This window comes from Salmo salar, chromosome 12 (assembly GCF_965601325.2).
Source record: "Salmo salar chromosome 12, fSalSal1, whole genome shotgun sequence".
Taxonomy (NCBI): domain Eukaryota; kingdom Metazoa; phylum Chordata; class Actinopteri; order Salmoniformes; family Salmonidae; genus Salmo; species Salmo salar.
In genome coordinates this window covers 10,651,137-10,666,795 of record NC_138302.1, presented here as the reverse complement: position 1 = coordinate 10,666,795, position 15,659 = coordinate 10,651,137, and the positions used below count along the sequence as shown (strand labels likewise).

Sequence of the window (15,659 nt, the reverse complement as noted above, 5' to 3'; positions counted from 1 at the left end):
TCAGTTCCTGTTGTCATGTCAGTCATTACATACCTTGGAAAACAATTTATAACTGGTCAGAAATGTCCAGATCAACTAGCCCATGTCAGCTAACGTTTTTTTAGCTAGGATTTTTAGCTCATAGATTTTGTTGCATTGTTTGAGTCACTCAGATATCACATGAATACACATTAGACATGGCTTTAATATGGCAAAATGTTCCCTGTACCCCATGACAAAAATGTGTAGAATTGCAGGAAATCAGCTTTAAACCCGCAAAATGTTTTCTCCACCAACAAGAGGGGTGTGAACAGTTTGTGTCATGAACAGTGCTTGTCCCATAGTGTCCGCGGGGGGGGTGGGGGGTCCCCCCTAATGCTGGAAGGTGCCCCCCCCCCAGGGGGCCTAAGTCTAACCCAGACCCCTGGTCTAACCCATAATTCCAACCTATCTCTACAGGAGAGAGTCCTGTCCATGGCTCTGGTAGTCTCATTATAACCCATAATACCAACCTATCTCTACAGGAGAGAGTCCTGTCCATGGCTCTGGTAGTCTCATTATAACCCATAATTCCAACCTATCTCTACAGGAGAGAGTCCTGTCCATGGCTCTGGTAGTCTCATTATAACCCATAATACCAACCTATCTCTACAGGAGAGAGTCCTGTCCATGGCTCTGGTAGTCTCATTATAACCCATAATACCAACCTATCTCTACAGGAGAGAGTCCTGTCCATGGCTCTGGTAGTCTCATTATAACCCATAATACCAACCTATCTCTACAGGAGAGAGTCCTGTCCATGGCTCTGGTAGTGAAGGAGGAAGTCCCCCTACATCACACATCAACAAGGTGGGAGAAACTAATAACAAACATTTTAATAGGAGATATTGTTCAAATTCTATTGAACCCATTTTTGTTCCAACTTGGTTTCCATGGTAACTTGACTAGAAAAGGTCTTGTCTTTATTCTAGGATCCTGGGGCTCAATCGGGGTCGACAGAGTCCCAGGGTCCTGACCGAAGACATGAGGAGGACATCACTCAAACACCTGGGATGAACATTCATATTGAAGAAGAGGAGGATGAGGAAGAAGAAGAAGAAGAAGAAGAAGAAGAGGAGGATGAGGAAGAAGAGGAGGAGGAAGAGTGGGAGGTGGAAGAGGAAGAAGTGGGTGAAGATGAAGAAGGGGAGGAAGAGGAAGTTGGTGATCTGTTGAATTCTGTAGTAGAACAAGCTTCCTGGGATACTCCTCATCTTGGTAAATCAAAGTCAAATCACATGTTACTGGTCACGTACACGTGTTTAGCAGATGTTATTGGTCACGTACACTTGTTTAGCAGATGTTATTGGTCACATACACGTGTTTAGCAGATGTTATTGGTCATGTACACGTGTTTAGCAGATGTTATTGGTCATGTACACGTGTTTAGCAGATGTTACTGGTCACGTACACATGTTTAGCAGATGTTACTGGTCACGTACACATGTTTAGCAGATGTTACTGGTCACGTACACGTGTTTAGCAGATGTTATTGGTCATGTACACATGTTTAGCAGATGTTATTGGTCATGTACACGTGTTTAGCAGATGTTATTGATCATGTACACGTGTTTAGCAGATGTTATGGTCACGTACACGTGTTTAGCAGATGTTACTGGTCACGTACACGTGGTTAACAGATGTTACTGGTCATGTACACGTGTTTAGCAGATGTTACTGGTCACGTACACGTGTTTAGCAGATGTTATTGGTCATGTACACATGTTTAGCAGATGTTATTGGTCATGTACACGTGTTTAGCAGATGTTATTGGTCATGTACACGTGTTTAGCAGATGTTATTGGTCACGTACACGTGTTTAGCAGATGTTACTGGTCACGTACACGTGGTTAACAGATGTTACTGGTCATGTACACGTGTTTAGCAGATGTTATTGGTCACGTACACGTGTTTAGCAGATGTTACTGGTCACATACACATGTTTAGCAGATGTTATTGGTCACGTACACGTGTTTAGCAGATGTTACTGGTCACGTACACGTGGTTAACAGATGTTACTGGTCATGTACACGTGTTTAGCAGATGTTATTGGTCACGTACACGTGTTTAGCAGATGTTACTGGTCACATACACATGTTTAGCAGATGTTATTGGTCACATACACATGTTTAGCAGATGTGATTGTGGGTGTAGCGAAATGCTTGTGTTTCTAGCTCCAACAGTGCAGTATTATCTAACAATACACACAATCTAAAGTAAAGGAATAGAATTAAGAATATATAAATATTTGGACGAGCAATGTCAGAGCAGCATAGACTAAGATACAGTAGGATAGAATACAGTATATACATATGAGATGAGTAATACATAGACTAAGATACAGTAGAAGAGGATAGAATACAGTATATACATATGAGATGAGTAATACATAGACTAAGATACAGTAGGATAGAATACAGTATATACACATATGAGATGAGTAATACATAGACTAAGATACAGTAGAATAGGATAGAATACAGTATATACATATGAGATGAGTAATACATAGACTAAGATGCAGTAGAATAGGATAGAATACAGTATATACATATGAGATGAGTAATACATAGACTAAGATACAGTAGAATAGGATAGAAACCAGTATATACAGGTGAGATGAGTAATACATAGACAGATACAGTAGAATAGGATAGAATACAGTATATACATGTGAGATGAGTAATACATAGACGTACAGAGTAGGGCAGTACGGAGTGAGAATACAGCTAGAACGTAGGATAGAATACAGTAGTAGGTAGCAGTCGTGAGATGAGTAATACATAGACTAAGATACAGTAGGATATAACAGTATATACATATGAGATGAGTAATACATAGACTAAGATACAGTAGAATAGGATAGAATACAGTATATACATATGAGATGAGTAATACATAGACTAAGATACAGTAGAATAGGATAGAATACAGTATATACATATGAAATGAGTAATGTAAGATATGTAAACATATTTTGTTTACAAGTGGTGACAGAAAGGTGAGTTAAAGAATGTGTTCATCCCAAATGGCACCCTATTCCCTATATAGTACACTACTATAGACCAGGGCCCTATTCCCTATATAGTGCACTACTATAGACCAGAGCCCTATTCCCTATATAGTGCACTACTATAGACCAGAGCCCTATTCCCTATATAGTGCACTACTATAGACCAGAGCCCTATTCCCTATATAGAACACTACTATAGACCAGGGCCCTATTCCCTATATAGTGTACTACTTTAGACCAGAGCCCTATTCCCTATATAGTGCACTACTATAGACCAGAGCCTATTCCCTATATAGTGCACTACTATAGACCAGAGCCCTATTCCCTATATAGTGCACTACTATAGACCAGAGCCTATTCCCTATATAGAACACTACTATAGACCAGGGCCCTATTCCCTATATAGTGCACTACTATAGACCAGAGCCCTATTCCCTATATAGTGCACTACTATAGTCCAGAGCCCTATTCCCTATATAGTACACTACTATAGACCAGAGCCCTATTCCCTATATAGTACACTACTATAGACCAGAGCCCTATTCCCTATATAGTGCACTACTATAGACCAGAGCCCTATTCCCTATATAGTACACTACTATAGACCAGAGCCCTATTCCCTATATAGTACACTGTAGAGAGGGAGACGGATGTATGCACTATATAGGGAATACGTGGCCACTGTTTTCACACAATAGCATGTACGCTACATGCCACGGTAGTGAGGGAACTCTACCCATACTGATGAGTCCTAACTCCTGCCACGGTAGTGAGGGAACTCTACCCATACTGATGAGTCCTAACTCCTGCCACGGTAGTGAGGGAACTCTACCCATACTGATGAGTCCTAACTCCTGCCACGGTAGTGAGGGAACTCTACCCGTACTGATGAGTCCTAACTCCTGCCACGGTAGTGAGGGAACTCTACCCGTACTGATGAGTCCTAACTCCTGCCACGGTAGTGAGGGAACTCTACCCATACTGATGAGTCCTAACTCCTGCCACGGTAGTGAGGGAACTCTACCCATACTGATGAGTCCTAACTCCTGCCACGGTAGTGAGGGAACTCTACCCATACTGATGAGTCCTAACTCCTGCCACGGTAGTGAGGGAACTCTACCCATACTGATGAGTCCTAACTCCTGCCACGGTAGTGAGGGAACTCTACCCATACTGATGAGTCCTAACTCCTGCCACGGTAGTGAGGGAACTCTACCCATACTGATGAGTCCTAACTCCTGCCACGGTAGTGAGGGAACTCTACCCATACTGATGAGTCCTAACTCCTGCCACGGTAGTGAGGGAACTCTACCCATACTGATGAGTCCTAACTCCTGCCACGGTAGTGAGGGAACTCTACCCATACTGATGAGTTCTAACTCCTGCCACGGTAGTGAGGGAACTCTACCCATACTGATGAGTCCTAACTCCTGCCACGGTAGTGAGGGAACTCTACCCATACTGATGAGTCCTAACTCCTGCCACGGTAGTGAGGGAACTCTACCCATACTGATGAGTTCTAACTCCTGCCACGGTAGTGAGGGAACTCTACCCATACTGATGAGTCCTAACTCCTGCCACGGTAGTGAGGGAACTCTACCCATACTGATGAGTCCTAACTCCTGCCACGGTAGTGAGGGAACTCTACCCATACTGATGAGTCCTAACTCCTGCCACGGTAGTGAGGGAACTCTACCCATACTGATGAGTCCTAACTCCTGCCACGGTAGTGAGGGAACTCTACCCATACTGATGAGTCCTAACTCCTGCCACGGTAGTGAGGGAACTCTACCCATACTGATGAGTTCTAACTCCTGCCACGGTAGTGAGGGAACTCTACCCATACTGACCCACTGAACTCTCTTCTCTCCACAGGAATGAGTCCTAACTCCTGCCACGGTAGTGAGGGAACTACCTCAACACCAGGAGCACTGGAGCGACAACACCAGGAGAAAGAGAAGACACAGGGGACCAAACGGAAGAAGAGTCCAGAACGAAAGCAGCCAAAGAAAGAAAAGAAACCGAAGAAGGAGAAGAAAGCTAAGATGACCCACCGCTGCTTTAAATGTGGAGAGGGATTCTCCCGTATCTACGACATGCTCTTACACCAGACCATTCATATAGATGGAACGACCATGTTCAAAACTAAGAAGGTTCACCGCTGCTTAACGTGTGGATACGAAGCATCCGATGCACATAAACTGATGATGCACGAGCGGACACACACGGGAGAGAAGCCTTTCCAGTGCTCTGTGTGTGGGAAGAGATTCGCTCAGAAAGGAAATCTGAAAATACACCACAGTGTGCACAAGGGTGAGAACTCGTACATCTGCCCAGTGACTCAACTGTGGAAATACGTTTGTCCTCTTAAAGGGATACTTTGGGATTTGGTAATGAGGTCCTTTATCTACATTACCAAACTCGTGGATACCATTTTTATGTTTCTGCTTGCAGTTTAAAGGAAGTTGCTATCTAGCGGCAGCGCAATTGACTTGCCTAGTTAAATAAAGGTTAAATAAAACATTTCAAAATAATCATAATTGCTAACTGCGTAGCGCTAACGCTAGTTGGCAATGGCTCACAAAACAACCTCTAACTTCCTTCATACTGGACACAAAGACATAAAAATGGTATCCACAAGTTCATCTGACTGGTGAAGTGGATAATTTACCTCATTGCCAAAATCCCAAAGTATCCCTTTAAGCTTTTGTAAAAACAAATCTTTAGATATATTTTTGTTATCGTCCTGACCCCAGTCATTATCTGAGTAGGGTGATACTGGTATCGTCCTGACCCCAGTCATTATCTGAGTAAGATGATACTGGTATCGTCCTGGCCCCAGTCATTATCTGAGTAAGATGATACTGGTATCGTCCTGACCCCAGTCATTATCTGAGTAAGATGATACTGGTATCGTCCTGGCCCCAGTCATTATCTGAGTAAGATGATACTGGTATCGTCCTGACCCCAGTCATTATCTGAGTAAGATGATACTGGTATCGTCCTGGCCCTAGTCATTATCTGAGTAAGATGATACTGGTATCGTCCTGGCCCCAGTCATTATCTGAGTAAGATGATACTGGTATCGTCCTGGCCCCAGTCATTATCTGAGTAAGATGATACTGGTATCGTCCTGGCCCTAGTCATTATCTGAGTAAGATGATACTGGTATCGTCCTGGCCCTAGTCATTATCTGGTTAGACTTAACATGAACTAACACTATCTTCCCCCATGCAGGAGAAGTCAGGAATCCCAGTTTCTGGCCTGACATCGTGGAGAGGCTTCCTACAATAGGTGTCCCGGACCAATACCATGACAACCACACAGCTAAGCCAATAGGAGTTCTGGACCAATACCATGACAACCACACAGCTAAGCCAATAGGAGTCCTGGACCAATACCATGACAACCACACAGCTAAGCCAATAGGAGTCCTGGACCAATACCATGACAACCGCACAGCTAAGCCAATAGGAGTCCTGGACCAATACCATGACAACCGCACAGCTAAGCCAATAGGAGAGGAATGCCAAACTCCAAGTCTACAGATACACATGAGAACTCACACTGTAGAGAACCAGTCTAATCCACAGTGCCCTCTCTGCGGGGCAGAGTTCTCTCAAAAAGGCCTTCTGGATGATCACCTGGTGATCGCCCACTCCCATGAGAAACCAGAGAAACCTTACCCCTGTCCAGACTGTGGGAAGAGATTCTCCAGCAAGAGTTACATCAAGATCCACCGGAAGATCCACAGTGGGAAGATCTCTTACCACTGCGTCCAGTGTGATAAGAGTTTCCTGTCAGCGGAGGGGCTCAAGAAGCACGAGAGCGCTCACCGAGGAGAGAGGCCGTACCGATGCCCTGCGTGTGGCAAGTGTTTCAAACAACAATCCCAGCTGACCTGTCACTTCAAGATCCACACCGGAGAGAGGAGCCATCTCTGCTTCCTGTGTGGGAAGAGTTTCGCCAGAGAGTTTGACCTCAGGGTGCATCTCAGAGTTCACTCTGGAGAGAAGCCCTACCAGTGCCATGAGTGTGGCAAGAGCTACAGGTACAGAGCAGGCATCCGGTCACACATGCAGCAGATGCACCCTGGGAAGCCTATAGTGGAACCAACCCCACCCATCCCCAAAGGCCCTCACTACGGCAGTGGAGGAAGTGGTCTTCCAACATCCCTTATCAGAAAGGTATGTGGTTTGGTTTGCTGTAAGCTAATGCTAATGCTATCGCTTTCAGGTTTTGTTTTTTTTTGGGGGGGGGGGGGGTTTCACTCTGAAATCTAGAAGTTTATGCAATCGGTTTGGGTTTATGGTTAGAATGGGTGGGGATTAGGTTAAAGTTAGGCATAGATTTAGCCAACCGCCACTCAAAATCTGCTACATATACACTTCCTGTTTGACAAGGAACAGAAAGGGGGTCGAGGAGGACGCTACCCTGGGAAATCCTACAACAAACATTATATTACTACTGACTGTTAACCAAGAATGACTTGTGTTTTCATTGTAGGATCCTGGTGACCAATCCAGCCCTAAAGCTATAGAATCCCAGGGTCCTGATCCAAGCCATAGCAGCAAGGCATCCAGTCAAACACCTCGGTTGAAGGCCAGAGCTGAAGAAGAGGAGGAGGAGGAGGAAGAAGAAGAAGAAGAGGTGAACGTTGATGGTTCGGGTAATTCTGAAGAAGACGACGCCAGTTGGAAACCTGCTCTTCGTCTTGGTAAGTGGAGGTAGAATGTCAACAGAAAATCATTCAACTATAGCCTGTTAATTTGGCTGCGTTATAAATTGCATCCTGTCGCCTATATAGGGCTCTGTTCAAAAGTAGTGCCCTAAATAGGGAATAGCGTGCCATTTGGGCGACGGACAATGTATTTGACCAATTCTTTAAACCCAGTCTCTTTTGTCACACAGCCAAGACCGGTGGCGGTGGTCCCTCTGCATCAGGAGGACAGAGAAAACACCGGAAGAAACAACAGGTCAAACGGAAAACCAGAGTCAAAGAAGGCAAACAGAAGCAACCCAAAGCCAAGAGGTTTAACAACCGTCGCTGCTTTAAATGTGGAGAGGGATTCCCCCGGGAATATGAGCTGTTGCTACACCTGCAGACACATCTAGATTACAACTGCTACGTGTGTGGAGCACCGTTCAACAACAAAGAGCTGCTGCAGAGACATCAGGAAGAGCACACCGGTAAGAGAGCCTGTGATGGAGACTCACGATGGCTACGTCATGACTGTAATAGCCTTTCTGACAGGTTACTAGTGAATTCACTGTGTAGGCTGTCCCTCAAATGGCACCCTATTCCCTACATAGTGCACACTAGGGCCCATAGGCTCTTGTCAAAGGTAGTGCACTATATAGGGAATAGGGTACCGTTTGAGATACACTAACTGTGTGTTTGTTCCAGAGGAGAGTCTGGGTGTGTTCTCTGGTGAGGCAGCAGGTCCAACTACAGGACAGCAGCGGGGGAGAGGGAAGAGGACTCACCGATGTCCAACCTGTGGCAAAGAACTATCCGACGCGTCCAAGCTGAAGTTACACGTGAGAATCCACACCGGGGAGAAACCTTACTGTTGCTCCCTGTGTGGAAAGGGTTTCACTCAGCCAGGGAACCTGAAAACACACATGAAAACACACAGAGGTGAGAGAGACTTTGGAAAGACATTCAGCAACATATGCTGATGTTGTGGTCCACGTGCAGTGTCTTCAGAAAAGATTCACACCCCTTGACTTTTTCCACATTTTGTTGTGTTACAAGGTGGGATTCAAATGGGTTTAATTGTTATTTTTTGTTGTTGTTAATGATCTACACAAAATACTCTAGTCAAAGTGGGAGAAAAATTCAAAGTGTAATTCATAACTTCACCAGGCTCAAAGAGATATTCAATATCTGCTTTATAATATTTACACATCTACCAATAGGTGCCCTTCCTTGTGAGACATTGAAAAACCTCCCTGGTCTTTGTGGTTGAATCTGTGTTTGAAATTCACTGCTTGACTGAGGGACCTTACAGGTGTGAGGTACAGAGATGAGGTAGTCATTCAAAAATCATGTTAAACACTATTATTGCACACAGTGTGAGTCCATGCAACTTAACATGTGACTTGTTAAGTACATTTTTACTCCTGAACTTATTTAGGCTTTCCATAACAAAGGGGTTGAATACTTATTGACACGAGACATTTCAGCTTTTCATTTTTAATGAATTTATAACAATTTCTAAACACATTACGTCATTACTTTTACATTATGGGGTATTGTGTGTAGGCCAGTCACACAAAATCTCACATGTATCCATTTCAAATTCTGTCTGTAACACAACAACATGTGGGAAAAGTCGAGGGGGTGTGAATACTTCCTGAAGGCACTGTACTGTATGTTGAGGTGGTGTGAATACTTCCTGAAGGCACTGTACTGTATGTTGAGGTGGTGTGAATACTTCCTGAAGGCACTGTACTGTATGTTGAGGTGGTGTGAATACTTCCTGAAGGCACTGTACTGTATGTTGAGGTGGTGTGAATACTTCCTGAAGGCACTGTACTGTATGTTGAGGTGGTGTGAATACTTCCTGAAGGCACTGTACTGTATGTTGAGGTGGTGTGAATACTTCCTGAAGGCACTGTACTGTATGTTGAGGTGGTGTGAATACTTCCTGAAGGCACTGTACTGTATGTTGATGTTGTGTGAATACTTCCTGAAGGCACTGTACTGTATGTTGATGTTGAGGTGGTGATGGGATGATGAACATGAGGTTGAAAATGTCCCTATCAGGTTTATGTGAAAATACAGCTAAACGTTGATATTTTCTCATTGTCTTTTGGGAGGTTTATGTATGCTGTTGTAAAAGTAGCTGGGGGCCAGTCTGTTTGTGCTAACATGCCCAACTCCCTGTCCCTCATTGTCACATCCAAACAATGACAGCAGTGGAGTATAGATAGATCTGGAACAAAGGCTATGAAGAGCATATTTGTCTGAAGGACTTAACACTGGCCATGTGTGTCTCAAATGGCACCCTATTCCCTACATAGTGCACTACTTTACCCTAAGATACATCCCTAATGGCACCCTATTCCCTAAGTAGTGCACTACTGTTTTAGAGCACTAAGGGCCCGGTTCAAAAGTAGTGCACTATATAGGGCAGGGCTTTCCCAACCCTGTTCCAGGAGAGAAACCCTCCTGTAGGTTTTAACTCCTGTTCCTGGAGAGAAACCCTCCTGTAGGTTTTAACTCCTGTTCCTGGAGAGAAACCCTCCTGTAGGTTAACTCCTGTTCCCGGAGAGAAACCCTCCTGTAGGTTTTAACTCCTGTTCCTGGAGAGATACCCTCCTGTAGGTTAACTCCTGTTCCTGGAGAGATACCGTCCTGTAGGTTTATACTCCAACCCTGTTCCTGGAGAGATACCGTCCTGTAGGTTCATACTCCAACCCTGTTCCTGGAGAGCTACCATCCTGTAGGTTTATACTCCAACCCTGTTCCTGGAGAGAAACCCTCCTGTAGGTTTTAACTCCTGTTCCTGGAGAGAAACCCTCCTGTAGGTTTTAAATCCTGTTCCCGGAGAGAAACCCTCCTGTAGGTTTTAACTCCTGTTCCTGGAGAGAAACCCTCCTGTAGGTTTTAACTCCTGTTCCTGGAGAGATACCCTCCTGTAGGTTTTTGCTCCAACCCTGTTGTAACTAACCTGATTCATCTTATCAACCAGCTAATTATTAGAATCAGGTGTGCTAGATTAGGGTTGGGGTTAAAACCTACAGGACTGGTATCTCTCCAGGAACAGGGTTGGAGTATAAACCTACAGGATGGTATCTCTCCAGGAACAGGGTTGGAGTATAAACCTGCAGGAGGGTAGCTCTCCAGGAACAGGGTTGGAGTATAAACCTACAGGATGGTAGCTCTCCAGGAACAGGGTTGGAGTATGAACCTACAGGACGGTATCTCTCCAGGAACAGGGTTGGAGTATAAACCTACAGGACGGTAGCTCTCCTGGAACAGGGTTGGAGTATAAACCTACAGGACGGTATCTCTCCAGGAACAGGGTTGGAGTTAAAACCTACAGGAGAGTATCTCTCCACGAACAGGGTTTGAGTCAAAACCTGCAGGAGGGTATCTCTCCAGGAACAGGGTTGGAGAGCCCTGATATAGGGAATAGGGGTCCGTTTTGGGGCCACAACCTAAATGTCGACCTTTTATCTTCCCTGCAGATGGGAACCCTAGTTTGTTGTCTGCTGGTGGGTTAGCGCCCTCTACATCAAGAGGTCCTGAACACCACCGGGAGAATCACACCGTCGCCGCAGCAGCAGTTCAGGAGAACTTCAACCGTCCAGATCTATCGTCAGTACAGAAACACATGACGTCTCAGGACAGCGGAGAGAAGTCCTCTTTCTTCTGCTCGCTGTGTGGGGAGGAGTTCTCTGAGAAGGCACAGTTAGAAGAGCACCGGTTGGCTCACAACAACAAGAAGCCTTTCCCCTGCCCTGACTGTGGCAAGAGGTTCCGCAGTAATTACTACGTTAAGATCCACATGCGATTGCACACCGGGGAGAGGCCTTACCAATGTGTTGAGTGTGGGAAGGGCTTCATCACAGAAGAAGGGCTGAAGAAGCACGAGAGCGCTCACCGGGGAGAGAGACCCCACCTCTGCCCCGAGTGCGGAAAGAGATTCAAGCAACAGTCCCAACTTACATGTCACTTCCGTATGCACACTGGACAGAAGAGCCACCTCTGCTCCGTCTGTGGGAAGAGTTACTTCAGAGAATTTGACCTCAAGGTTCACCTCAGAGTCCACACGGGAGAGAAGCCCCATCAGTGTGAGGAGTGTGGGAAGAGTTTCTACTATCTACAGGGGCTCCGGCAGCACCAGAGGACCCACGCTCCCAAGCCCATCGGACCGACCCGCCAGCTAGGCAGGCCTAAGCAGTCGTCCAGCGCGGACAGCATGGACATACCAAACCAATCACCCAGGATGGGAAGACCCAGGCCAGCTCCTAGAGTAGAGAGACCCGTGCCTCTACCCAGAGTGGAGAGACCCATGCCTCTAGGCCTACCTAGAGTTGAGAGTGATCTGGAGAGACCTCACTGGCAGTACTGGCACCTTTAAATGGGACATTTTCAATTTTTGTTGTTGTTTGAACTAGAGGTCGACCGATTATGATTTTTCAACGCCGATACCGATTATTGGAGGACCAACGCACGCCGATACCGATTAATCGGCCAATTTTTTGGAATATTTTTTATATATATATGAGTGTGGTAATATTTGTAATAATGACAATTACAACAATACTGAATGAACACTTATTTTAACTTAATATAATACATAAATAAATAATGAAACATGATCAATTTGGTTTAAATAATGCAAAAACACAGTGTTGGAGAAGAAAGTAAAAGTGCAATATGTGCCATGTAAAAAAGCTAACGTTTAAATTCCTTGCTCAGAACATGAGACATATGAAAGCTGGTGGTTCAGTATTCCCAGTTCTTCAATATTCCCAGTTAAGAAGTTTTAGGTTGTAGTTATTATAGGAATTATGATGCGTCGACTATTTCTCTCTATTCCATATACCTTTGACTATTGGATGTTCTAATAGGCACTTTAGTATTGCCAGCCTAATCTCAGGAGTTGATAGGTTTGAAGTCATAAACAGCGCTGTGCTTCAAGCATTGTTAAGAGCTGCTTGCAAACACAGTGCTGTTTGAATGAATGCTTACGAGCCTGCTGCTGCCTGCCACCACTCAGTCAGACTGCTCTATCAAATATCAAATCATAGACTTAATTATAATATAATAATCACAGAAATATAAGCCTTTGGTCATTAATATGGTCAAATCCGGAAACTATAATTTCGAAAACAAAACGTTTATTCTTTCATTGAAATCCGGAACCGTTCCGGATTTTATCTAACGGGTGGCAACCCTAAGTCTAAATATTGCTGTTACATTGCACAACCTTCAATGTTATGTCATAATTATGTACAATTCTGGCAAATTAATTCGCAACGAGCCAGGCAGCCCAAACTCTTGCATATACTCTGACTCTGCGTGCAATGAACGCTAGAGATGTGACACAATTTCCCTAGTTAATATTGCCTGCTAACATGAATTTCTTTTAACTAAATATGCAGGTTTCAAAAAATATACTTCTGTGTATTGATTTTAAGAAAGGCATTGATGTTTATGGTTAGGTACATTCGTGCAATGATTGTGCTTTTTTTAAATCATCACCCGTTTGGCGAGGTTGGCTGTGATTCGATGATAAATTAACAGGCAGCGCATTGATTTATATGCAACGCAGGACAAGCTTGTTAACCTAGTAATATCATCAACCATGTGTAGTTAACTAGTGATTATGTGAAGACTGATTGTTTTTTATAAGATACGTTTAATGCTAGCTAGCAACTTACCTTGGCTCTTTGCTGCACTCGCGTAACAGGTGGTCAGCCTGCCACACAGTTTCCTCATGGAATTTAATGTAATGGGCCATAATCGGCATCCAAAAATTCTGATTACCGATTTGTTATGAAAACTTGAAATCGGCCCTAATTAACCGGCCGACCTCTAGTTTGAACTGCAGATTGCGCCTTTAACCACCACTACGTTGCTTACAACACTTAAGGCCACTTTCCCGGACACCGATTTAAGATTCGTTCTGGATTTAAAAAGCATGTTCAATAGTTTCATGTGTCTCAGAGTAGGAGTGCTGATCTAGGATCAGGTCCCTGTCCATGTAACCTTATTTATTGAGATCTGAAAAGGTGAAGCTGACTATCAATCAGCACTCCTACTTTAAGATGCTTCATATAGACGGCCTCTGGACTAGGCTTAATCTATATCCGGGAAACCAGACAAGTATATTATCTCTGTGGTTAATCTCACTACTTTTGTCTCGACTGTTAAAAGTAGTGGGAATTCATGTGCTAGTCCTTGCTAGCATCAAATCAAATTGTATTTGGCACACGTGCCGAATACAACAGGTGTAGATCTTTCAGTGAATTGCTTACTGACAAGCCCTTAATCAACAATGAAGTTAAGAAAATACCTAAAAAAAAAAGTATAAATAACAAATAATTAAAAAGCAGCAGTAAAATAACAATAGCGGAGCTATATACAGGGGTTACCGTTATTTATGTATGTTCCTCTTCTCCGATCCCCACCACAGTTATGAAAGATGGATGCTAACTGGGCTCTGTTTGCCTTCAGAGTTTCATTTGTAGAGGGTCCGCACAAAAACAAAATTATTTTCAAAATTATTTGTATGCTCTTTTCTTAATTTAGACTGAGGAAGGCCAAAAACCAAGGTTCAGGCTGTTATGCCATCACCAGTGGGAGTCCACACATAGAGGTGCATTAGTTACGTTCAGGTTCTGGGAGCGGGTGAAAAGCCAAGCAAGTGTTATTTTACGATTAAGATTTGTGATCAATGCCTTTTTTATGACCATCCGTTGAGTTGAGACGCTTGTCTGTTTTACACTAAATATACTATTTGAGTAACTTTATTTTTTATTGTATGTCATATTACTCTGTTCAATTGTCTCTCATTCATAAGCACTTAAATGTTTTATCTGAAGTTCTCGCAGACGGGTCTCAGTGTGGAATGTCACCACCTGATACAACAGTACCTGTGCACAGTAGTCGTATCATGATTAAATAAATCATTGCAATGATTTCAAAAACCAATCTCCATTTTTATTTTATTTTATATAAACTATGAAACTGCTGAGCTCAAGAAATGAAGAGTGTCTGTTTTAATCAGCAATGAGTAATGACTAATGAAATTGTTACTCTATTATGGAACTTTTGTTTGGAGGAGACTTAATGTCAGCCAGAGCACCTGGCTCATGCCCAGGAGGCAGCCCGCTTCCAAAACTACTGCAATCACTTTCCACCTGGTTCAAACTCCTCCCACCAGTGTAACCCGGGCAAGATAAACAAACCCCCTCAGTGACAAGAGGTTGCCATGGGGACCTCCCGTGTGGTGCAGTGGTCTAAGCCACGGCATCGCAATGCTAGAGGTGTCACTACAGATCTGGGTTCGATCCCGGGCTGTGTATCAACCGGCTGCGACCAGGAGACCCATGAGGCGGTGCACAATTGGCCCAGCATCGTCCATGTTAGGAGAGGCTTTGGTCGGCTGGGATGTCCTTGTCCTATCGCTCTCTAGTGACTCCTATGGTGAGCCGGGCGCAATGCACGCTGACATGGTTGCCAGTTGGACGGTGTTTCCTCCGACACATTGGTGAGGCTGGCTTCCGGGTTATGTAGCAGTGTGACCTTCGCCTCTCCTGAATCTGTATGGGAGTTGCAGCGATGGGGCAAGACTGTAACTACCAATTGGAAATCACGAAATAGGGGAGAAAAATGAGTAAAATAAATGAAATAAGTTGCCATGTGGGGAATCGTAGGTGGTGCTCATTGTATTAATTCCTTGTTTTGAGGTGTTTTGACTGATGTCATGTTTATGCTAATATGGCAAAAATTCACTAGCAAGCTAACCAACAACCATAACAATGTATGTGAGACAAGTGCTCATTGTGAAAATGTATTTGCTTTAAATAAACATTTAGAGATTAAATATAGTATACATGTTGTCAACAGTCTAATGCTAAGTGCAAGTCGAAACTATGAAATGTT

General features: G+C 44.0%; 1 protein-coding gene across 2 annotated transcripts in view; it reads left to right on the top strand.

The window, feature by feature from the left end:
- LOC106564120 (uncharacterized) overlaps positions 1-15,604 on the top strand; it is a 31,062-nt gene extending 15,458 nt beyond the window's left edge. For both annotated transcript variants that reach the window (XM_082958563.1, XM_082958564.1), the window contains 8 exons: positions 764-828; positions 951-1,236; positions 4,907-5,344; positions 6,269-7,218; positions 7,538-7,748; positions 7,943-8,221; positions 8,439-8,672; positions 11,231-15,604. In XM_082958563.1, the coding sequence (XP_082814689.1) occupies positions 764-828; positions 951-1,236; positions 4,907-5,344; positions 6,269-7,218; positions 7,538-7,748; positions 7,943-8,221; positions 8,439-8,672; positions 11,231-12,126 (3,359 nt within the window). In that variant the 3' untranslated portion in view covers positions 12,127-15,604. The remainder of the gene's footprint in view (positions 1-763; positions 829-950; positions 1,237-4,906; positions 5,345-6,268; positions 7,219-7,537; positions 7,749-7,942; positions 8,222-8,438; positions 8,673-11,230) is intronic.
- The last annotated feature ends 55 nt before the right edge of the window (positions 15,605-15,659 follow it).